Source organism: Dendrobium catenatum, unplaced genomic scaffold (genome assembly GCF_001605985.2).
Source record: "Dendrobium catenatum unplaced genomic scaffold, ASM160598v2 original_scaffold_34171, whole genome shotgun sequence".
NCBI classification, from domain to species: Eukaryota; Viridiplantae; Streptophyta; class Magnoliopsida; order Asparagales; family Orchidaceae; genus Dendrobium; species Dendrobium catenatum.
In genome coordinates, this window is record NW_021352629.1 from 25405 (window position 1) to 51857 (window position 26453).

Below are 26453 nucleotides of genomic sequence, written 5' to 3' on the forward strand. Positions count from 1 at the left end.
AAATGCTTTTAACATGTGGGCCATGGAACTATTCATATTGCCACTTCAACAATTTTTACCTAAATTATGATAAAATTTGAAACTTCTCTTCCTCACATATATATAAATAGAATGAATATTCAAATATTTAAGATAAAATAAAGTAATCATAAATTTGTGCTTGCACTAATAAAAATTTCAAACGCATCCCTTTCAGATTCTGCAAAATGCTGCTACCATCAGGGCCATGAAGTGTATTACTATAAATATTAATATTTCTGAAAGATCTAAATATTACTTCACTATGAACTATTAAATAGAAATACAAAAAAAATCATTAAAAAATAATTAAGATTAATTTGAAAATTATTAATTTGTGCGTGCAATATTAAAATTTATGGCTTCGCCCCAAATAGTATATATCTAATAAGGAACTATCTCTCATAATACAAATATAGATATTTTCATATAAAAATATATATATTTCTTCAAATAAAAATATTTGAGGCATATTTGTCTGAATATCTCAATTATGGAGTATAGGTATGAATGAATAATTTAATTTTCAATATAATGGCTCACATGTCGGGACTGACCTGGTTGACATTGCGTGAACCGGCTTGATGTGCTCCAATGTTCTCGTTCTATGGATCCAACGGCGGTCATGACGCGTGGTCTTAGCGGGTAAGCGGGGATTGGAAATGCAATTTTTTAAGAAAAAACAAAAAGAAAACGGAGTACAACGAGCGAGCGAGACAGAGAGAGAAAGAGAGAGAGACCGCGGAAGAGCATTGTGCGTTTTTTTATTGGCTTAAATATCACTCGCGGTCGGCCGACTAGAATATTTCGCGCACCGATCTACCCCTTGGGATTTCTCCAGCGATCATCGGATCAATCATGACGACTGAGGACCGGAAGTTGGAGCCGGAGGATGACGACGTGGCATACAAAACGAAGGTCGTCCAATTTCTTGGCCGCCCCACCCCAATCGTCCTTCAGAACGACAACGGCCCATGCCCGCTCCTTGCCATCTGTGAGTTTTCATCCCTTTCTTCCTTCAAGTCGCTGAAATGTAGCTGTCAATCCCCGTCTTATCCGCTTTTACTCTTGCTGTCTGTTGGGGAGATTAATTTCTCTGCCATTGGGGGTTTGTTGTTGGAAAGCAGTTTTTATGAACATTTATTTGATTTGGATTTCTTTGTTGTCTTGGTGCTGCTCTTGTCGCGATGTTTGGTTGAACAGGCAATGTTCTGCTGCTTCGGAATAGCATTCATCTGAACCTGGATGCACCGGAAGTGCCGCTGCAGAAGCTGCTTTCTCTTGTGGCGGAGAAACTCATCGATTCAAACTGCAGCGTGCAGGTTTGATCTTATATAGATTGATTGGAGGAGGATAGTTTTTTTTTTTTTTTTTTAGGGATTTGTTGTGACGTTGTTTTGTCTACTGGGAACAGGACAAGGACGATGGATATCTGATCAACCAGCAACAGAACATTGCGGATGCTATTGATCTTCTCCCTAGGCTCGCTACTGGGATTGACGTGAACCTGCAATTCAGAAAGTATTAATTCAGTTTATCATTTCAGTTTTATTTAACTAGTGTTCGTAAGAACTGCCATTAAATTTTTACTGCTTGCTCAATGTTTTTAGGGTTAACGATTTTGAGTTTACGCGTGAATGTGCCATATTTGATCTCCTAGATATTGGAATTTATCATGGTTGGATAGTTGATCCACAGGTATTGCTCTTTATCTGAATGTACGTCGGCTTATAATTTTGAGTCTTCTGTTATGCCAACATATTGTGAATTCCTTTTACATCAGCTCTATGATTTTTGCAATTAGTTTCTAATATCTGATGTAACAATGTCTGTTCTGTTAAATGTTTGTGCACGTGCTTTTCATGTCTCTTCTAAAACTGTTATTTTATTTTTAATACAAAATTTAAGTTTGAGTTTAGTGCTTTGTCTTAGAAACCTATTTGGTGACTTCTCAGTGTCCTCATGTTGCTATAGCAACTGAATTAAGCAAGGTAAATGTTTTCCCAGGTTTCATATTGTTCAGAACCTATGCCTCTACCGTCAGAGAGTCATTCTATTAGATGGTACGTAAACTGTTGTTAGAAAATATATTTAATTGAACAACGTGCTTGTACATCTTGTGGTTTTGAGGGCCAATTTTTAATTGAAAATTGCACTTAAATTTATGTTAGCTCAAGAGTGATAAGCAATGTTGTTCAAAACATTCACATCTTAGGCACGTGGCATTGTACTTGGGCTAAGAGTAGCACTATGCATCAATTTAGTGCCTAGCATGCCAATTACTTACAGAAACATGCATTTGGGCTAACAATAGAAATCTTGTTTGAATGAGGCTTAAAATTTTATTTAATTTGAATTAATTAGTACATTCTTTGTGATTATGAGAGTATATTATAATAATTAGGAAATAAGAAATCATGTGAATTGACGAAAAATAACATTTATAATTTATGCATCATCTTTAGTGTGTTCTAACATTTAGTTTAATAGTTTTGAGTTGAATTGACGAAAAATAACATTTATAATTTATGCATCATCTTTAGTGTGTTCTAACATTTAGTTATGACGGTTTGTCATACTTTGCCTCACTGGACAAGGACAAGTTGTATTATGTTACTTCTGAAGGTTTTATTTTTTGAATTTGAGCCCATAGTTACTTCTTGAAACTAAATTTGGGTATTAAATTTCTAGGATTCTGATACTGCTGCTGCAATTGGTTCTAAATCTTACAATGCGCTTGCTGGAGAGCTGGTTGCATTTGAAGCAGGAAAGTCAGATTTAGAAAATAAGAAACCATGTGATAATGATTCTGTCGATTTTGTCGCTGCAACAACTGCAGCATTAGGAGTGCCATCACCCTCACTTTCAAGAGGCATATCTTTTGATTATTGCCAAGAATCATTGCCAGTTGATCAAAGAAAAGGTAAAGGTGATAGAGAAGAGGAAGAGGAGCTGATGAGGATCTTGAATCTGTCAAGAGCTGAAGTGCCAAGTCCTGCTAGTGATTCTATTTCAGCTGTTCCTCACAGTAAAGACGGAACTAAACCTTTTGCATTTGAGATTTCTACTAAGTCAAGTGTACAAGATAATGTGGATGATTCTGAAAATTTCGATCTGTCAGATAAAACTATTCCCCAGGAATGTGATGCATCTAGTGATTGCAAGGATGATGTATTACACACACTAGTTTCAGTAGATGATGATGCTTTACCTCTCAATGGAAATTGTGGAAGTAGCTCAGAGCAGAGAAATCATGTAGTTTCTACTTATTCTTCCATTGCCAGTGATCTAACAAACAATATAAACCAAGATCCATTAGTTCTGTCGACAGAAGCTAATGGTTCTGATGAATCTGGGGGTAGTGTGTCTTCTTTGATGACATCGACTGAGGATTCATTGACATCTCAGCTTCAAAATACAACTGATGATGATGCAAATCATTGTGTTCCAGCAGATCTCATTGATTCAGCTGCTCAGCATTCAAAATTTCAGCCCCAACTTGAAAGACAAGAACTTTTGGATGTTGCTGAGATTACTTCTAGTCTAGCAATTAGTGAACCTATATATGAAGGAGAAGACCACATTCTTGATTCTAGATTATCGGCTTATGAGGATCAAGAGCCAATCTATGAAGGTGAGATGGTTCTTGCTGAACAGGCTATTGTAGCTGGAGAAGATGCTGGTTCTATAGATTCGAATGATCAAGTTACTGAGCGGCAATGTAAGATTTAACTTTTTTAATGTCACTTAGTTGTTTGTTTACCATGTTGTTCGTTTCCTTCTTTAATATTCTTTAATCAAATCATTATGTTATTTTACATTAGATCAATTGATTAAGAGCTTTCTCGAAAGTACAGCAAGCCAATTGACAATCTATGGGTATAGTTTTATTGCCTTTTATACCAATGAAAATTTTCTATTGGATATAAATGCTGGGAGAATTATTCCTTATATTATTATTTTTTGGCAGCCTTTTTTGCTTACAAGAAGGTTTGAAGGAAAGAGAACTCTGTGTCTTTTTCCGTAACAACCATTTTAGCACTATGTTTAAGGTATGGTGAGCTGCTCTTTTAATGCGGTGATTTTAATTCATTTTACTCTCTAGTAAGTAACAGAGTAGAAGAATCAGATCAGACTTTCAATCTGATTGTGGAACCATTACAATTTCCTATTTTGCAGTTCAATGGAGAACTTTATTTGTTAGTCACAGATCAAGGTTACATGAACCAACCTGACCTAGTGTGGGAGAAGTTGAATGAGGTGAATTATATTTACTACGAATTCCTTCCTTCCATATGCACTACCATTTTCCACATCAATCCTCTCTTTTCTAAATTAAGATTTCCACCTACCAACAAGTCTTTCATTGACTTTTATTTGGAACATTTCAGTTCAATCTAATTGACTGTTTAGCTTTGTTATTGATGTTTGTTTCGTTTGACTGAAATGAAGGTCAATGGAGACACAGTTTTTATGACAGGAAACTTTACACAATTTAATGCTGATAATCAAGTCAATGACTCATGGAATGAGCAGAATGCCATCAATAGCACCGCTGTATGTGTCCTTTTGATACTTTCCACTTCATCTAGTCTATTATCAGATTACTTTAATTAACATGATTGTTTGCCACAGGATTATCTAGCTACACTTGAAGGATCGGTGCCATCAAATACATCATTCAAGTATGCTTTCAGAGTTAACTTGGACTTGACATTTTTGTAAATTTGTTATCTATATTGATTTTTTTGAAATAGTGGTGTATTGCCGTTTGAAGTACACTAAAATTTTCAAATTCTGTTTCACTAAAACTTCTGAGCATATCATCTACCTGAGCCTTGAATTCTTTTCATCCTTCTTGAAAAAATTGTAATAATGATCAACTCTAACAACAGTTCATAAAATTTTCATTTTAATTTCATGATCTAATCATTACTGGCTTGTTTTAAGTTGTTCTGACAACTTGTCCTATGCTGGAATGCACTATGGTTATGATCAATATAAATTACCATTTATCATTTCTTTTTGAAGGCGATTATTTGCACATGGTTATTTTGACTCCATGTCTGCCACATCTAGCTTCTCTTTGGATTTGTGAATTGAGGCATGCTGACTGTTCACCGTAGCCATCTCTTTTTTCCCTCCTTCCATTTTTATGCAAGCTTGTAACAGAGTAATATTTTGATGTCTTTGTTTTTTACTATTGTCTGTTCCTTCCTGCTTCTCCATTTGTCCTCCATTACCACTCCTTCACATCAAATTAATTTTTATGTGAGTTCAAGTTTCCCTTTTGGTTTTTTCTATTGCATATCATTCATGTTTAGAGTAGCCCTGTGGTATGGTTTTAAGTGTTCTACTATAATATAGGACATCTCTGTTTGTAGGTACATCAGTCTTATGCAATTCTGTACTGGTTTTTTTAAAGTTTTTTAATCGTGAATATTTTCCTGGTCTGGCATATTGCCTACTGTAGAACTGTTTGGAAACCTAATTTACTAAAACTTCATCTTCATTAACTAACTCTTTTGTGGTGTACAAGTATAGATCACTTATCTCAATAAACATTCAAATTGATTGTATGCTGGATACATTCAAATAATATCTGATTACCCAAATAATAGATCACTGTATTCCTTTTATGGAGAAAATGATCTTGGGAACAGTTTTATAAATTACTCTACTGAAGATTAAGCACTAAGCAATATAAAATTCGAAACAATTTAATGAAGTTACATTAAAATTATCTAAAGAACATAAAATAAGGGCTTAAATCGTTGTGACTGAAGTTATGCTAAGCCAATGTTAGCTAAGCTAGCTGATGGCATTCTTAAGCCTTAAGCGGGGTTAAGCAGTATTATTGGTGAGAAAATAGGAACTTAAGCTGAGATAAGCTTCAGAATATGGTTGGTTGGATTCTGGATTGAGCCCTTGTTATTTACCCACTTAATTCTGATTATGAGATAATGATGATTAAATTTTCTTTGACAAAATTGCACCATCTCTGCATAAATATACCAATTACAACTAAGTTTAATCATGGTTTAAAATTGCGCAATATGAGGCTCGCCTTTGCGCAATTCCAGTAAAAAACGCCTCGATGCTTACGCCTCGAGTTTTTTTATGAAGCTTGCGCCTCAACTTGGTTGAGGCCGGTCTTGAGGCCCGCCTCGCCTCACTGGCATGAGGCTTACGCCTCACGCTATATATATATTAAAACTTACATAAATCTTGAAGTAAATGTCCGACATTGGACTCTATAGGAGAGGAGGAAGGGGAGAGAGAAGTTCATCATAATGATGATCCAAATGAAGAACCCCTTAGTGTGACAGTGCTAATGACTTATGAGTTCTTATGTGATATGTCATTGCTATTTATTTTTGGAAATTTGAATTATATGTTAAAGAAAAGAATACTGGGATTTGGGAAAGATAGAATTTTGAGTTGAACTATATTTCATGTTGTCTTATTATTGGAATATTTTGATCTCACTTCATATCTTATGTTGTTTTATGTTTTATATTATTCACTCATTAGTACATAAAAAATTTATTATTTTATGTTTATGCAATCTTTTGATTTTAAGGCTTACGCCTCGCCTCACGAGTGAAAAACGCCTCAATACCCGAATACGCAATTTTAAACATTGAGTTTAATAAGTAGGCCAAACACATCATTTAAGATAGTTTGTATACCAAATATCTTACAGATATTCTAATATATGAGTTCATGCTCCAACAAACTTGTTTGTCAGAAAACATAGCAATTTATCTTTGAGCATTATATAAAACAAGGTCATGTTTCAACATTGTAAAATGCTCGAGGTGTGAACAAAGGAAGATTGGAGAGACATTTTGTGAGACGTCAATTAATTGTTAGCCTAGTACAATACGTTTTTCATCCCCTAATTGTTGGGTATGAGAATGGAGGAAATTAATTAGTGGATTAGTGTTTCACAATTGCCAAATGCATGAAAATAAGCCTCTATAACCATTGAAGTTGATAGATTATGCAGGTAGATCATGACTATGATTTGCAACAATCTTGCTGCATAGATTAATGATACGATTGAAATAAACAATAAATATTATTATATGTTACACTACAATTTATGTGATTTTTATCCGAGAAGAAATATTATTGAAAATAAAAAGCCCCACAAAAGGGGTGATGCAAAAATGTTCCAAAATATAGAATTATTGAAGATTGTGAGCCCATGGACAACATACCATGGCAAGAGGCACAAGTAGATTGGAACTTGGGAGTAAAGACGAATAGACGACTCAAAATTGAAACCTTAGGCCAAAAAGGTTAGAAGGTTCCACACAATGTGATAACAATGGAGGAGGGTCAATGATAATCAGCAATAGCAGAGAAACACACTAGGAAGAAACAAGGGCTAGAGGGCTAGGGAGTTCGTGAGAAGTAAGACACAAAAAATAAAAGGTAGAGTGAATGATATAAGCCGAGTTCAAATGGGCCTTTTTTTCAATGCACTTAATCCCTAAGCTCCACAATTTTGCCAAAAGATATGTCACTTATGATTTTTTTATCCTATTTAATGGGGTTTTAAGGGAGTAAGGAGGCTTAAGCTTGATGTAAGCCCTAAACCAAGATGCCTTTAATATTCTTTAATTCAATTAATAAATAAAGGGAAAAATAAAGAAAAGAAAATTAAAGACATGTTGACAACGCACATTTGTAAAAATCATATGGTTGTCATTTTTCCAAAGCATGAAGAATCCAAGCATGAATATAAATTTATATTTTTCAACAGCTTTTTTCATCTTCACCAACAAGAAAAAAAATCATTATCTCACCACCCTAGGCATGCTAAACTGAAGAAATTTTATTACAAAGCCAAGTCAACTTAGGTGGCACACCCAATATGAGTCTGGATATTTACCAGAGCAAATTGGATTGCAGGGGAGCCCTCCAAGAGGGTCGTGATGATTGAATATTTCGTAAATTTATTGAACTAGGAGGCACTCATAAATGTACTCAACAAAGTAAGTTTCTAGTATTTTTAGAAGGTTCCATGATCAATTCCAAATTTGGAGGATATTCCTGTGCATGGAATGCAAATTAGCAAGGATGGAAGACCTAAAAGCAAAATTATTATTTTGAAATACAATGGTAAAGGAGGCAGCCTAACATAGGAGTGTTCAAGGTTGAATTCAAGTGGATATTCTAATCTCCACATAAAAAGTGGAAAAAAACCCAACTCTTCTAGAGGTAGCGGGATCAACTAAAGGTGGAAATAAAGAAAAATCAAGTTAATCTTTAGATTTCACTCCATGAAATCTCTCTCTCTCTCTCCCCTATCTACTCATATCAAAAGAAAAAATTCTCAGGAATATTCTATAGCTATTTTCTGAATGGAAATGGGGATCCACTAGTGGAGCCGTCATCCCTCCCCCCCCCCCCCCCCCCACCACCCCCCCCCTCCCCCCTACACACACACCTACTCATATCAAAAGAAGATAAGTCTTCAAAATATTTTTTAGGTATTTCTTTTAAACATTTAAATAGTTCATGATAAGCATTTAAATTAGATCTTATCTTATGAAATAATTTATTTTTTATATTAGATAGGATACTTTGCTTATGTTGGTTTTTTAGTTTGTTTGCAATTTTTACTACGTAAACCTTTGTATTTGTTGTTTTGGAATCATGGAAGTTAAAAATATTTCCTTCAACTCATTTAAATAAGATCTTATCTTATGAAATAATTTATTTTTCATATTAGATAGGATACTTTGCTTATGTTGGTTTTTTAGTTTGTTTGCAATTTTTACTATGTAAACCTTTGTATTTGTTGTTTTGGAATCATGGAAGTTAAAAATATTTCCTTCAACTCATTTAAGTCTCTCCTTTTCATCCATACCCATTTGCTATGTAAACTTACTTTTCCTCCCCGTTTCTATATTTTAGGCTTTGACTTAGCATAGTACAGTTATCTTACTATTTTTTTCATCAGCTGCAGCTTTTAGAGAAGTATTTGAGATTGGTAATTATTAGTTTCTCTTTGTTTTGAGTCAAATAATGAATTTTCTCACTATTGTATATTGAAATTAGAGTGGATCTATAGAAATCATTAAAATGATTAATGGATCGATAAGGCTTCTCTGATTGTCAATTCTCACTCTAAATTTCTAAAAGTCGATTCCTTGTATAACCTGGGTTCTAAGTTTTATCTAGCACCTCACCTAAAGTCTTTTGGGCCATTTACCTTATATTCTCTATTTTGCTTATTGGGCATTCTAAATTCTGGAGTATCATCACTCTAAATAAAAAAACTTTGTGGTGATTGTATCTATCGAAAAGGCTAGACTTATAATATTTCTTTATGGATTTTGAAAACCTCCATCAACTAAAAGTTTACATGGTTTGCTTTGAAAATAACATATCTATGTAAGATATTTGATCTCTTCTAGTCCACTCGTTTTGTAATGATTAATAAAATGCATCTCATGACACCAACACTTTTGTCAATAAGTTCTCCTTGTTCCTCTTTCATAATCATTCTCTTCAATGTTTTCTGTTCATTTATCCCTTAAGATGAGTATAACATGAGAATCTTGTTCAATCAAAATACTACTTGAGTCAAATTAATGTGATAGTTACCCTTTTAATGACATATAGGCAAGCAATATTATTATTCGCAGTGTTTGTAGGAAGGGATCTTTTAGATGATTTTGTTACAATTCTAGGTGGTGTTATTTTGTGGACTTAACAAACGGACTAGTAGAAAAATTATTATCTGTCTTAGAGAGTCCATCTTTCAAATTATTTGTTAAATTAATAGCTTCCTAATTATTGGTGACATTTAAATTGCTTAATCTCTAAGGCTTTCTGATGAGCCTTCTTTAAGTGTGAAGCAGCATATAACTTATTTTTGTTATAGAGGTCTAGTTCCATCAATGAATGATTTTCTAAGACTCTTCAGAAACATTACAAGTATTGGACACCATAAAGATTTGGTCGTAGATTGATTACTATGTTCTTTGGTTTATGTGTCGCTTGATAGGTAATCCCTTATGGTATGTTGACAAATATTTTGTTATGTTTTATGCTAACCCTAGTGGTTTGGATGGTTCATCTAGATTCTAGACAATCTAAATCAAGCTACAACTATTACATACCAGTTTTTATTAAATTTTAATTGATGGCAATCATCCATGTTACGTTGGACGAAGAAGTCCTTAATGTGGATAGTCAATCCAAGAAAACATTTGGATCGTGCTTTCCTTTGAATGTTGGAGCTTCTACTTTGACCATTTTTTACAGCTAATTATAGTCATAATGTAGACCATATTTTGGGTTGCACAGATTAATTCCTATCATATTATCTTTAAGTTGGACAGTGATCATTAATGCCTTCATTTAATTTCTCTTTATAAAGTGTATTGTGATGTGCATGGGTTTTATATCTATGTGATATTCCTTATCAAAATGACCTGTTATAAGGAGTGTTGCGCAAGATCTTGTGGTTTCTATTAGGGTGATATTGTTGATAAATTCTATTTCCTGGATTAGTCACAATATTAACTCTAGCCACATTTTATCAAGGAGTTGCATCTTTGACCCAAATGCGTAAATGTGAGCTACAACTAACTTTTCTAAGATTTCATAACCTATATCATTTATAAATTGAGTTCTAATAGTTGCTTTAAAAAAAAAAGTCTCTTTCTGATTTAGAATTTCTAGATTGATTCAGTAGGCTTCGATGAATGCATGAGATTCCTTACCCAAATCTTTTTGGGTTTCAAGTGTGTTTTCTCAATGTTTAAATTTGGTGAAATTTATTATCAGATGGACCATGAATAGATTAAAGCTTATGAAAGTTTTTTTGTATATATATATATATATATATATAATGAATGCACCAAAATCTTTGGTGTAATTGCATTACTAATTTCTATTTGTTATCAAGCTGTTTTTTATTTGCAAAATATAGTGATAGAACTATTTAACTTGGGTAATAAAAAAGTTTGTGGAGAGCAATATATATCAATCATACAACACTTGGAAGCAAATAGAGTAAGATATAATGGAAAAACGGTAATCTAACATATTCGTTTTTCAAAAATGGTCACATAGGTAACACATTTAGTGCTTACGTGGGTATAAGATTAGGGACTTGCTAATAGGCTTGCAATATAATAGTAAATCTATCTAAATAAGGTCAAAGTTTATACCTTGGGAAGTGGCCATTCAAGCACCATTTTTTTGGCAAATCTTCTTGGATGATGCAATGAATTTTAAATGATGCTTCTTCGAATATTTCTTTTTCAAAAATAAATCAAATTTTTGGGAAAAGACATGAGAGGGAAGGGGGTAAAGAGTTTTTTGGGTGATAGAACAGAGTGTAGAGAAGAAAGATTGTAAATGAGAGTGAGAGTTAACAATCGTGCACGTGAAAGAGAGTCTTAATATATGAAAGGGAGCACACACATTGAATAGTTTATGAGATTTCCTTTTAGGTTTCTTGGCGGGCTATTTTTTGAATTCTTATTATTGTAGATTGACTAATTTCTTGTTTTAGGTGTGTTCACTCCTTTATAAATAAATTGTCAACCCTATTTGGTGAGAAAAAAATTCTCCTTTTTGGTTTTGAGAGAGAGAGTTAGAAATTGAGAGGGAAATAATTATAAAGGTGAAAAATTGATTCTTAAAATATTTGAATAAGGGAGTCAGATTGAAGGATTTTATGAATTTTCCTTTTATATTTCTTGGCGGACTATTGCTTGGATTCTTGTTGTTTTATATTTATTTCTTATTCCAGGTGATTAGACTTGCTTTGATAAGAGGAAAGTGATTTTATTCTCTTATAAATAATCTTATTAGAAAGTACTTGAAGATTTCAAGTAAACCCTAATAATAAAATCAAAAATAGCGAGAAAACTGCACAAATTTAATGGAAAATTGAAGAAAAACATAGTTTTATTGCAAGAATCAAACTAACAGAAGAAAAATAGCAAGGTATAATTGATCCTCAATTCGAGAGGAGGACCTATCTCTCCCAATCTCGAGATGCCGCTAGAGCCCAATACACAAACTCCAAGAACAAAAATAACCCAAATAATTTGTATAACCCTAACCCTAATCCCTCCATACTTCAAGTGTACAATTAAACATCTAGCCCGAATTACCCCTTAGCCTTAGCCGCCCCCTCTGTTGCCTCCAAAGCTATTTTAATTTGAATTCATGAGTGGGTCCCATCCCATCTAAGGTGGCAACCATAAGAAGGCGAACCATTTTGGTCCACCTCTTGTATACGTGAGTCGGCCCTTGGCTATGGGCTGGCTGGATCGGTATAGCAGGGACCAGTCTAACAATACCCCCTCCCAAAGAATCACTTTGTCCTCAAGGTGAAAGGAGTGGAACTGATGTTTCACCCTCTATAAGGCTCCTACGTGGCATCATAGTCTGGTAGGCTCTTCCATTTTATAAGGACTTCCTTATTTCCTTCACCTATTTGACGAACCACCATCAACTCTAAGGAATCCAATACCACCTCAAAGTTCTCTATCAACATCATTGGTAGCTCAGAACTCGCTACATGATCCATAATTGCCCTCCTTAGTTGTGATACATGGAAAACATGATGCATAGTTGATGTCGATAAAATTTTTAGCTGGTATGCCACCACTCAAATCCTCTCTAATACCTCAAATGACTCAAAATACCTTGGTGCATGCTTCTCATTTCTCCTGTTGGCCACAATCATCTACCTGTAAGGTCAGAGCTTTAAGAACACCATTTTCCCTACCTCAAATTGGATGTCCTTCCTATGCCCATATGCCTGTTTCTTCATAATTTGTTGGGCCCTTAATAGATGCCTTTTAAATTCTTCTAACACCCGGTCTCTCTCCTCTAAATACTCCTTTACTGAAAAAACTGGGTGCTATATCAGGTGAAGAGGATCTTTTCCATACAATTCTTTGAATGGGGTCATCTGAGAAGCAGAATGATAAGAAGTGTTGTATAAATACTCTGCCCATGCCAACCAGTTGGCCCACAACTTGTGTGCCTCCGACACAAAGCATTGTAGCTATGTTTCCAAGCTCCTATTGACCACCTATGTCTGACCATTATCTGCGGGTGGTAGGCGGTTCTCCTCTTCAGTATTGTCTCCTGTAATCTGAATAACTCCCTCTAGAAATGACTGAGGAACACCTTATCCCTGTCATATACTATAGACTCCGATACTCCGTGTAGTCTGACTACCTCCCTGATGAAAGATGATGCCATATGTATGGATGTCATAGGGGAATGAAATGGACATACTTGCTCAATTTGTCTACTACCACCAGAATCACTGTGAACCCTTCTGATCGGGGTAAGCTATCTATGAAATTCATGGATACCTCCTCCCATACCTGACCTAGTAGAGCTAAAGGCTGTAGTAATCCTCCTGGAGACATGGCCATATACTTGTTATTCTGACAGATCTCACCTCTGAATAACCCCCAACAGTGCTCCCATAGAACTCCTGGAGCAGGCGTGAAATATGTATTGATGTCCTTGACATCACAAATCTTCCCTGGTACAGAAGCATCTCACACTCCAATGAATACCCTGATTGGCTACTCCCCTTCTTCAACAAATGAGCACTAATCTTCCCCAACTCCTCATGCCGCGCACTCTCCTCCTTAATGGCCTCTCAATCTAGCATCAATGAGATCGACACTGTTATCGCTTGTAATTCCCCCATATATCTAGACAATGCATCTTTCACCTTGTTCTCCATTTTTGGCCTATATTGGCTTTCAAAGTAATACCCCAACAACTTTGACAGCCATCTCTGGTGCTCCTCAGTCGCCATCCTCTGTTCCAACAAGTACTTCAAGCTCCATTGATCTATCCTAACGATAAAATATTGGCCTAACAAGTAGGGTCACCACTTTTGGATGGCTAACACAATTGCCTTCAGTTTCCTTTTATAGAATGATTTCAGTTTAGCCCTGGCTGTCAATTCCTGGTTGAAATAGGCGATGAGTTGACGACTCTACATGAGTGTTGCTCTCAATTCATACCCTGAGGCATCTATCTCCAATATGAAGACCTGAGTGAAGTCTGGTAGGGCCATGATCTGTACAGTAGTCATGGCCTTCTTTAAGCTCTAAAAAGCTGCTGTGGCTGCCTCTCCCATAAGAAATCATCCTTCTTCAATTGTTCTGTCAGTGGCCATGCGATGCTGCTGCACCACAAACCTCCTGTACTATCCTGTCAGTCCTAAGAATCCCCTCAGCTCTCTAAGGTTCTTAGGCACTGACCATCTTAACATAGCTTCAATTTTAGCTTGATCTGTTGCCACCCCCTCCTTATACACAATATGCCCCAAGTACTTCACACTAGCCTTGACAAAACAACACTTCTTTAGGTTGGCCCTCCGTTGGTGCGCCTATAACACCTCTAACACCCTCCTCAAGTGCTCCAGTGATCCTCCTCTGATCTGTTGTAAATTAGGATATTGTCAAAGAACACCAACAAAAATCGCCTGAGATTGGGTCTAAAGACTTTGTTCATGAGGGACTGAAAAGTGGCTGGGGCGTTAGTGAGGTCAAATGGCATCACTAGAAACTCATAATGCCCTTCATGAGTTTTGAAAGTAGTATTTGACATATCTTTCATCCTATTCTGATGGTATCCCGACTTCACATCTATCTTGGTGAAGATAACTGCCCCACTCAATTCATCTAACAGCTCATATATCATTGGGATGAAAAACTTATCTGGCACATTTTCCTTATTCATTGCCCTGTAGTCTATATAAAATCTCCAACTCCCATTTTTTTTTAACCTTGGGCTAAAAAGGGCTAATACTGGGCCTCATAATTCCTGCTTCCAACATCTCTCTAATCAACTTCTCAATCTCATCCTTCTGAAATTGAGGATAGTTGTATGGCCTGATGTTGATGGGTGATATCTTTTTTCAAGATGATAGCATCCTCTTGCTCCTTTGGTGGTGGCTGAAAAACCTCACTTAATTATTGAATCAATGGTTGTATTGAAAGAGGAACCTCCCCTCCCTCTTCCAATCTGATCCCCTCCAACCTATGTAGTTCCATCAGATAACCTTCCCCCACTTATTGCATACTCCTCACCATGATTTTAAGTGATATCATGGCTTTGGAGAGCCCTCCATCTCCCCTTATCACTATTCTCCTCTCCACCACCAGCTCCATCGTCAATGCCCTCCAGTTGACCTTGGTGTCTCACAAGGTCTGCAACCACTTCATTCCCAAGATGGCATCAGTGCTCCCTAACTCCAATTAGAGAAAATTCTCTCACCTGAACCCCCTGTATGGTCAACATTACACCTCTACAGATCCCCTTTCTCGTCTCCACCTTCCCTGTACCCATCATCACTCCATAACATCCTGTATCCACCAATTTCACCCCCAATTGGTTCACAACCTAGTTGGAGATTAAATTGTGGGTAGCCCCACTGTCTTTCAACACAACAATCTCCTTGTCTGCTATTTTCTCATTCACATTCATTGTATGATTTGGAGTGAATCCTACCACTGAATTCAGGGAGACTTTCGCCATGTCCAGATACAGCTTGTCCTCCATCTCTCCCTCTACCTCACTCTCACCTATCTCCTTAGCTTCCTCGTCATCACAGACTGTGAGAACCTGAAGAGTTCAGTCCCTACACCTATGTCCTAGAGTATACTCATCACATCTGAAGCATAGCCCCTTCGCCATCTTCTCCTGCATCTCTCTTCATCAGCCTTTTGAAGTTGTCTCCACTTCCTCCTACTGGATTTTCCTTTTGAGTCTCTCGAAGATGGCCTGTTGCAGGATGCTTGGGTGCTAGAAGAGTAGTAGTCATCCTGTAAGAGTCACCTGAACTGCTACCCCTGGCTCTCTTCTCTTGGTAATTCTGATCTTCCACCAATTATGCCAGCTTCATTGCCTCTCCCAAGTCATGTGGCCTCATGACCCTCACTACAGCTCTAATCTCGGATTTGAGTACCTGCATCTCTACATGAAGTTACCTCCTAAAGCAGTCTCCGATAATCGCTCCACTCGACTGGCCAAGTGCTCAAATCTCTTGCGGTAGTCTGCCACTGATCCGTCTTGCACAAGTGCAAAGAATTGCTCATAGAAGCCCCCTCCTATGCTGGTTCGAAAACGTTCCAATGAGCTTTCCTTGAATTCCCTCCAACTCCGTATGGGTCTCTTATGGTCCCTCCACTAGTATCGATAATGCCTTCCCCTCCAAACATAAGCCTATTGACATCAATTTTTTCTCCTTCATTAGCCCATTGATGGTGAAATATCTCTCCACCTTGTAAATCCATCTATGTGTGTCCTCCCCTTAAAAATGGTCCTCTTCAGCTTCCGCACCTTTGAATCTCCTACATTTTCCCATATTCCTCCGTAATTTCCCCTTTCCCAAGTGTTTGGCTCACCCGAAGTCTTCCGATCTTCCCTTCCACACTCATACCCAAGCCCTCTTCACTTTCTCCCCTCCTTTCTCCAAAATCAGCACCTTCTTACCATAATCTCCTTTTCTCTCCTAGCCAGCACCCCTTGATACCTGACCCCCATAACCATACCTCTCTCCATACCTTCCACATTTCTCCTCCATGATTTCCACATCATTGTCCCTCCTATGAAATTCATAATTGGTAGTTATCCATACCCATCCTTGTCTCTAAATTTGTTTTTTTAATATCTTCTTCACCATCTCATGAAGATCGAAATCTGTCTTCCACTGATGAAATTCGATCTTCCACCGTTGCTTTCATTTGACTCATCTCCCCTTTAAGACATTCCTCCAACGCATCTACCTTCTTGGCCTCCATCAATACCCAGATTTTTGTAGGTTCAAAAAATCTGGATATTGACCCAAAAAGCAGCAAAAATCCCTTCGGCCAAAAAATAGCCGCTAATTTTCTAGAAAATAGCCCACAAATGGTCCCAAAATCAGCTATGATACCAATTTTTTGAAGTATTTGAAGATTTCAAGTAAACCCTAACAATAAAAGCAAAAACAACAAGGGAACTCCACAAATTCAATGAAAAACCAAAGAAAAACAACAATTTTTTTGCAAGAATCAAACTAACTGAAGAAAGATAGCAAGATACAATTGGACCTCAATTTGAGAGGAGGATCTATCTCTCCCAATCCCTAGACGTCGCTAGAGCTCAAGACACCGAACTCCAAGAACAAGAACAACCCAAATAATTTGCATAACCCTAACCCTAATCCCTCCTTCCTACTTAAAGCATATAATTAAACATCTACAATTAAACATTAAAAAAATACAATTAAACATCTACCCAAATTACCCCTTAGCCGTAGCTGCCTCCTCCTTTGCCTCCAAAGCTATTTGAATTTGAATTCATGAGTGGGTCCCATCCCATCTAAGGTGGCAACCACAAGAGGGCAGACCAGCTTGGTCCGCCTCTTGCATAAGTGAACCGGCCCTTGGCTATGGGCCGGCTAGACCAGTCCAATAGGGTCTGATCTAAGAAATCCCTCAACCAAATTTGGTGACAAGAAATTGGCCCTTTTTATTTCTATAGAGAGAGAACATAGAATGGATGTGAAGGGTAGCACACGAGAGAGAAAACAATAGCCAAAAATAGAAAGGCAAATAATTGGTAAGGGAGAGAGGGATTGTTATAGGAGGAAGAACATATTAAAGAAAATCCTTCTTTACTTAATAATAAGCTAGTCAAATCATTACTAAAAAATTTGAATTCAAAACAATTTGAAGAGAATATAAGAAAATGTTGACCTCTGTTAATCAAAACAAAACAGAGGAAATATAAAAAAAAAATCGTACCTCTTCGCACGATCCTCCCACGTCGCTGGCACGCCGGGGTCGTATCTCCCACGATCTTCTTAATGCCAAAACGAGACAATCCTTCGGCCTTATTCGGCTCTTCCTTCCCTCTCCCGCTCTTTCTCTCTCATTCTCGCTCTCCATCTCTCGCTCTGCTCTCTCGTTACGACGTCTCTGCTCCTTCTCCTTCGACGACTTCCTGTTTGATCGGAAGTCACGACATTTTGGCGGAAGAAACGACGGGAGCTCACTGCGGCAGTAACTTTCTCCCTTACGCACGCTTCTCCGGCTCCTCTCAGCTGCTTGACGTCGCTGCTTTGACGACTTCCCCCTGTTGTCGGATTGGAGGCTGCAACATTTTGATCGGACGCAACAGGAGCTAGCTCGCTGTTGTTCGACTTCGCCCCTCCTACGACATTCCATTCCTGTTGGGATCGGAAGTTACGACATCAAAATCGGAAGCAACAACGAGAGATCGTCGGCTTTGAAGACCCTTTCTCTCTCCCGAGTGCTTCTTCGGCTCCTTCCTGGTTTTCCGACTTGGCTCCTTTGGCGACATTCCTAACGGATCAGAAGTTACTACATTTTGATCGGACGGAGCAACAGGAACTCGCTACTTCGGCGCCCCCATTACTGTTCGACTTCGTTGCTTCGACGATTTTCCCTTCCCGTCTGATCGGAGCAAGCGACGGGAGCTCTTTGTGAGGGTAACTTTCTCCCCTTCTTGCGCTTCTTTGGCCTGATCCTGGCCGAACCAGAGAGAAAGAGAGAGGGTGGGTGTTTTAATTTTAAGTATAATTAATTATAATTAATTGAGTTTAATTATAATTAATTATGTTAATTATAATTCATTATAATTATTTAATTTAATTATAATTTATTATTTTTAAATGATAATTAATCAATGAAAATAATTAGTTATAATTAATTAATTTTAATTATAATTAGTTATTTTAATTTAATTAATTATTATTAATTATAATTGATTATAATTAATTAAATTAATTATGAATTAATTATTTTTAATTATAATTAATCGATATTTATCATAATTAATTATAATTAATTAAATTTAATTATAATTAATTATTATTAGCTTTTATTAATTATATTAATTGTTAAAAAAAAAGAAATCCCTTGCCTGCCCCTTTGCTCGTACACGAGCCTCAATCGTCACGACTCCGCGTCGGCTTCAAGGTTTCATTTCTAACTTAAACCCCGTTCTCGTGTTTGCAGCGGACCGCAGGAAATCATATACGCGCTCTTGTAAGCACGGTAGGAGGGAGCCCGGTGCGAAGCATACGAAGGGCGGGTAAGCCCTATACACGCTCTTGTAGCTTGGTGGGACGGTCCTCGCATCGACCTCGACACTGACACCAGCCGAGCACTGCTACGAAAGGTTGATGTTCCGAAATCCATTCTCGACGTTTGCAGCGGACCGGAGAACCGCCTATCGCGCTCTTGTAGCACGTGAGGGACCCGGTGCAATGCATACCGACGAGGAGGAGAGAGCCCTATAACCGCTCTAGTAGCGTGGTGGGGAGAGTCATGCTGTTCTGGTACGGAATATGCTGAAGGCCAATACACGCTTTGTGCATGGTGGGATGAACATTTGTACGGCCGCGTGTCTACGGACACTACCATACACGCTCTAGTAGCGTGGTGGAGAAGGCCCACTCCCCTATTTTCCCCAAACGGGGGATATGCTGGGGTGCCTGTCGAAATTTTCACTGAAATGTACAAAAAGACTGAACAATATAAAGACCTACTTGAGCAACAATACAGAGGACTCGTACTTGAACTAAAAGCATATAACTGGGGCTCAAATGAACAACTGTGGACTCAGATTTGTGGACTTTTGTACACAAGCAAAGGACCGGAACAAAATTGGATTTCTAAAGGCCAAATTAAAACAAAATCAAGTCAATACGAACATACAATTGAACTCAAAAGACCCAGAAAACTTTGAACAAGCACTTGAACTTGTTCTTGGAACTCAAACTGTGCAATATATGAGGACCCGAATATAGAACCTCAAACTCCAAATGAACTCCAACATGAATTGAGTAAGATCACTCAAAATCACTACTTGAACTAAACTGGACACAAGATGTGGAGAGTAGGGAACTCAAATTGAACTCAAGTTGGATCCAAATTTGACATGAGCAATAAGAACTTGAACTTTCAAGAAACACACAAGACTTAAGCATGAGTTGAACCTTGAACTTGGGTTGAATGGAATACATAGAATGGGCTTCGGATGAATGAACAAATCAAGATCTAAGCGCACAGTCGTCCAAGCTAACAAGTTGCAAGTAGGAGATGAAATCTCGATGCACACGAAAGATGAATCACAAACTCCTACGACATTCCCTAAAATGCTGTTGATTTGAGATGACAATACTGGAGATGGCAACCAAGGACCTTCCTACAAACAATTGCAACATCAGCAATCCCACCTGAGATTGGTGACAGGTGGGCATGATGTAGGCAACAAGTTTCTCTACGAACAGTTCCAGGAGCTCGTAGTGCTGCAACGGGTCCCCGCAAATATATAACAACCACTTGTGGATAACAACAATGGGCATATCGTAAGCACATCGAGCCACTTGGCACAAGTAGATATTCTCCTACGACGATCCTTACGAGGTCAAACAAGTACAATCAACACCCGGTTGGTGAAAGGGTGGATATGATCGCAGAAGCAATGAGTCTTTTAAACATTTTTAGGAGGTCGTAATAGATGCAGCAGTCCCTGCAAATGGATACTTGTGTGGATAACAACTGTATTGAAAGTACAATGAATCATGATGGACACAGTACGGATATCATTTACGACAGTGGTGATCAAGATCTACAAGTGCGTTGAGATCAAGGCGACTTCTATGTACGAAAAGGACACCCCCTGGCAGAAGGGGGAAAATGTTGAAGCAAATTAGAACCAAATTTCTGGTGTCTAAAGTCTCTTCTTATTATATACTCGAGAAGAAAATAGTTCGATGTCTACAATATTGAAAATGACGGTCTACTACACCAAAGATCCTGAAGGGAGTTCTCCCCAAATTAGCAAGCCTTTGACTCCCGAATCAGAAAATCCTTTCCCGGTGAATGAAAGGGGGAGTCAACATCAAGACGCACGCCACCGGATCTGCAACACTTATGAAAGCAGACAGAAGACGTGTATAAGCTTTTCAGGAAATGTTGTGCATTCAAATAACAAATGTGCACAACACAAATATTTCAAAATACTCCTACACGTGCACCGTGGTTTGTATACACATAGGTACTATAAGGGGTGAATACAATCTCACACCCGCATGGGCCCTGACGAGCGTGTTATTGATACCACGTGACGCTATGGATGCTACCGCGGGTTGACAAGTGAATTCAAGTTCGAATCTGATCCTTCTATACGGATCAATAGAAGTCGACAGATTCAAACTACGTAACAAAAATCCACGGTTGTAGCGACCGGTGTATTGTTTAAATACATTTTTTTTAGGCCTTCAAGACCTAAAATCAATAAAATTCATACAAAGGCATGAAGCCTACGAAACCCGATCCTCTAATAATAGAGAAATAGGAGTAGAACAGGGTTCAAGATATCGAATAAATATTGCGGTTACGGAGTTGACCGGATATTTATTTATGCATTCATATTCGGCTTCAGGCTGAAATCAAGAAAATTCATGAAAAAAGGCACAAAGCCTATGAAACCCGATCTCTGTCGACAGCCCGACAGAGTTGACATTGTTTCAATCATAAAAGGAAGTGACCCCAAACACCCGTGATGGCCGTGTTGAACGGAGATCTCAACGGAGGGTTCCCAAAATATTATCAAATTCTACTCAAGTGTCTATTCATAGATCAACTCTACAAACCCAAATGTATCAAAGATATTTTAAAATTGAGAATCAAATCATCAAACACTTAAAGCAGAATTCATTCACCCTCCGCAGACACGGTTTGCGAGGTGGACAATGCAAAATTTACTTCAACTCACAAGAGCAAAATGCCAGTCGAAAATATCAACTCAGGATCCATTCTCACCCAATCTCCTGCCATAAGGAACGTGGTACTGTCCCTCTAACTGGCGGTCTGCCGCCGAAATGGCACCGCGGATGATAACGGTGTATAGACGACCCGAGGCCTCTGAAACCGAGTAGTTTTGCCGCAAATGGCCACCAAGCAATACCGGTATGGCCAGAGCCAATCGCTCGCTATTGAACTCAAATCCTTGAGATATGAATCAATATGATAATGATCGATAGTGGCAAAAGCCCTCTGTACAGCTAAGGTGGATTCAAAGTTTGTCCCCTTAGACAAATATCCACCCAGTTCTACAAGGTCCTCCCTGTGACGAAGCAACCCATGGCTGCCAACAAGGATTCTTCTGTCAGGCGTTGGTCGACTATCTCCTCTGACTAAGTAGACCAGGGACCACGATGGCACCGAGGATGACGAATCATGGGATCTTGATGCGGCCTCATCCATTTTCCCACCATCCGCTTTAAAGTCAAGAATGGTGAAATTTCTATTTAAATATCAGAATCTTTCAATTCCCCAAATCCAAACTTTTTTCCAAATTCCAAAACCTCAAACCCATTGCCGCTACTATTGTCCAGATATACATGTATCTCTATACGTATCTGATTGACGACTAGCCTTAATCAAAAGTTCTCTCTCGTGATCGGGAGGGGTAATTAACTATAGGGGCTTGCGCCTATAGGAAACCAGAACTCAGATCATAAAGTCCTCGCAAAATGAGGGCGAAATCTCTGGGTAGTGTCTTATCTACAAACCCATCTGCCTTCCAAAATTTACCCCGGAACTTAGTTCGTTAAAACTCCCTCGCTAAATAAAAGAAATCGCGCGGCGGGGAGGCCGGGGCCGAATTTTCGGAGCCCACAGAAAATAATGTAGAAAGACGATAAATTTTTTTTATTACATTAACTTATAAAGCAAAGAAAAAAAATCATCAATCATTACATCAATGACATGTTTTGAGGAAATGGTTATAGTCAATTATGGTCAAATATATTATGAATTTGATTGAAGAATGGTTTTTTGTATTCTCAAGGTTTTGAAAATTAAACTAGACATAGAAACTGAAGAATGAGATGTTCAAGATTGAATTGAGATTTAATCATATGATATAATTAATATTAAAATTATTTTAATATGATTTAAATAATATAACAATAATACAATCAAAATAGTTTTACTAATCAAATATGTAATATTCTAAATTATGACACTTCACCATTGAATATTTTTAATTTGATTATAAATCAAATTTTGAGACATAATATTAATCATTTGTAAGATATTCAACTTCAAATAACAACTATATATCCAACTTGAAATTTAAAAAAATATAAATTGAAGAGGGGGCGAACTTCCTAAAACCTATCAACCTTCTATTAGAGCCATTTGATCAAAAGCAGTAGGCCAAAAAATTGATCCATATTTGAATTGTCTGATTTATAAAAAATTGAACCGGTTCAACCACCACTTTTGACCTGTTTTGTCCTGCACAAGCGGTTTTTGGATTGGATTGGATTGAATTGACCTGACGACTAATTCACGGTTGAACTATTCAGACGAGCTGGTCTGGTTTGATTTTTAAAACCACGAGTATTCCTTTAATCTATACTGTCATCCTATATTGCGAACAATTTTTGCTACTTTCTTTTTTTCCTTTCATTTCTGTTATCATTTTAATGGAAAACAAGCTCAGATTGTGTTGTAAGAATCATAATGGCCAATATATAATTATGTCCTGGCAGTTCTGATCTTCAACTAGCAATAGCACTTCAGCAACAAGAGTTTGACCAACAGCCCCAACAACCGCAACAACAACCACAACAGCAACCACAACAGCAATCACAAAGTACCCAACAGTCATCCATAAGTGGTCGTTCAAAGCTTGTCACGGGTCCTCAGGTGCGCACTTTATAACTCTACCGATTTATTATCTGTTATGCTTTTCGAACCATTTTCAAGATAATAATATGCTTCTTTGGTTTGTTTTAATTTATTGTCAAAGCTTGAGGCATAGGTAGAAAGGTTATAAAATTTGCTTTTTTATATCTTCTCGCTTATTTCAGTGTATGGTTACGTGTCTGTCATGAAACATGTTTAATCATCATTTTACATAGCATGCTAGCAAGAAACTGAATAGAAGACATGTTTATGATACTTAGCAGTTAGATTCATTTTCTGGAAATTGGGAACGGAATGGAATGTGCAAGTTGAAAGGCTAACTAGTTTTTTGTACACTTCTCTTCCCCTTTTCTTGGGTCAGAAGATCTGCATGAGCCTGATGTTTATGACCATGTTTTTTATTATTTTTTTCTCTACTTGAAAGTCCTGATGGGTGGGAGTATATTATGATATAGGTAAAGTGATGAAAATGAACAAATAAAGAAAAGAAGAAAAGAAACATAAGGGGAAGAACTTGTCAGAAAAACAACTGTCGTACTTGCCTTCCCAAAATTTTTTCAAGTTTGACATTTGATTGAAGATTAAAATCTTGGAAAGAGCAATTTACATATTCATATGAAATTTTATTAATCAATATAAGTATTTTTTTTTTGTATACCAAATAACTCAAAAAATGATCTTCACCATCTTCATACGAAGAAAAGCAATAGGAGAAAGAGAGATTCTTAAGATATTTGAATGAGGGAGTTAGATTGAAGGACTGATTGACTAAGCCGGTTATGTTAGGATATCATTTACTATCCACTAATAATAATGGAGACAATTTCATGACCAACAATCATTACAAAGAACTCGATTAATATGAAAGTTTGAAAGATATGCAGATGATTGATTGAATAAGAAAAAAAAAAGAAAAAGATGTAAGAGAATCATTTAAGCCATTCGTTGATGATTCATGATAGAAAATTTAATCTCATCATAACTCTTTCCACTACTTTGTTGTTGAGGGTTTTGTTCGAGATTACACACACTATTAGTCCTATCAATGTCATTCCCTAGCGAGATCTCATCCCTAATTTCTCATTTTGTTCTTCGAATTGTGCGCTCCGTCAGTCCTATCGTTAACGTGAGATCGTCTTCATAACCTCTTCTTTCCTGCCCATGAGACAAGGTTAACAAAATAGTAATTTTAGTTAATAATAAGATTTAAATGTTATATATGTCAATAAGATAATTTTGAGTGTTATGTTAAATATATATATATATATATATATATATATATATATAAGACAAATGATTGCATTAGGACCTGCAATGAAGCTGTAATGAGCTGTGCTATATGTAATGCCTTTGATTCTTATCATGTTTTGCATATCAAACATTAGGAACTATTTTGCATGTTTTCAGCTCTTGATTTAACATGTTATGAACAATCTCCATGGAATTGTCTTGAAGTCTGTGATCTCTGCTTATGTTTCTTGATATGAAATATTACTTGAAGATTCCTTTTGCCAGCTGAAGTAACGACAAATTGATGAGTAGTAGGGCTGTCAAAATTGGGTCACGGGTTGGGTTCGGGTCTAACCCGAAATTGAACCGACATTGTTCAACTTGAATCGAACCCAACCCGTTTTTGCAAAAGGATCGGTTTTCCGAACCTGAACCCGACCCCCTTCGGGTCCAGGTCAACTCGAACCAAATCCACTTCGAGTACATTTTACTAATTTTTTTAATTAATTCCATTTATTTAAATCTAAATCAAATTAAGGAATGATTTACTTCAAACAATTTACTATAAATCAAGTTTAATTTAATTTGAACAATAATATTTATTATTTTTTAGAAATATTATTTACTTATTTCATTAAAATATTTTAAAATTATCTTAAATTAATTAAAAATGAGTGAAACAGGATTGATTTCGGGTTTCCGGGTCAACCCGAACTCGATCCGGTTTTACAAACGGTTTGAAATCCCTAACCCGAACCTAAAATTTTAAAATTAGGTTTGGGTCGGGTCAACTATTGACACCCCTAATAGAAGTAGAACTAATATGTTACCCGAATTCTAGAAGGATACAATTGATTGATCTGGAGTAGCGAAATTGGCATTGAATGCAGCAAAGAATATTTTTAATTTTTCTTTGTCGGTTTACATCATGAATGTTATTAAAACTTTGATGGGCTCCCATATTTTTATGTAAATGAGCTACCGTAAAAGTCTGGATGGTTTGATTCAAACGAAGAAAGTGTTCTCATTACTTGTCACTTGAGCATCTTGGCTTTTTATAAGATGATGTTCTGGAGCTTTCCTGTCATTGACTTCTAATGTTACATAACAATTGCAGGTATCAAGGAACACCAATTTGACGCAGAAAAGTGAATCAAAACTTAAGGAGAAATGTACCATAATGTAAAAAATATATTTTTAACTCTTACTGTAATTGTGCTTATTGTTCATCTTGTATTACATGATGCAAGTTTTGATGTAAAGAAGAATATTACAAACAATGTTTGCAATATAAGTTGGCTATGTATCCATTCATCTTTTGATTTACATGTGCACAAAGGTCACCTTCAAGTAAGAGCCTCTTTTTTTTTTTGGTTATAAATCTCCTAAATTTAAGGCAATATTAATATATATGAAGTTTCTCAAATGAATATCACCCAAAAAAAAAAA

At 36.9% G+C, this 26453-nt stretch overlaps 1 protein-coding gene across 1 annotated transcript; it reads left to right on the forward strand.

Moving 5' to 3' along the window:
• The first annotated feature begins 716 nt into the window (after positions 1 to 716).
• Positions 717 to 26330, forward strand: LOC110113051 (uncharacterized protein YGL082W). Its single transcript, XM_020845471.2, has 12 exons — positions 717 to 1012; positions 1222 to 1340; positions 1433 to 1539; positions 1629 to 1716; positions 2710 to 3739; positions 3843 to 3897; positions 3989 to 4070; positions 4198 to 4278; positions 4471 to 4575; positions 4654 to 4703; positions 23618 to 23774; positions 26122 to 26330. Exons 1-12 carry the CDS (start codon positions 877 to 879, stop codon positions 26188 to 26190), a joined length of 2079 nt encoding a protein of 692 aa, XP_020701130.1. The 5' UTR covers positions 717 to 876; the 3' UTR covers positions 26191 to 26330.
• Positions 26331 to 26453: the final 123 nt, after the last annotated feature.

Bases quoted from the DNA above. Each gene is read 5' to 3' on its own strand.
- LOC110113051 (XM_020845471.2), top strand. From the start codon at position 877: ATGACGACTGAGGACCGGAAGTTGGAGCCGGAGGATGACGACGTGGCA. The intron at 1,717-2,709 runs GTATTGCTCTTT...TTAAATTTCTAG, and splicing joins GTTGGATAGTTGATCCACAG to GATTCTGATACTGCTGCTGC. The intron at 3,898-3,988 runs GTATAGTTTTAT...ATTTTTTGGCAG, and splicing joins AGCCAATTGACAATCTATGG to CCTTTTTTGCTTACAAGAAG.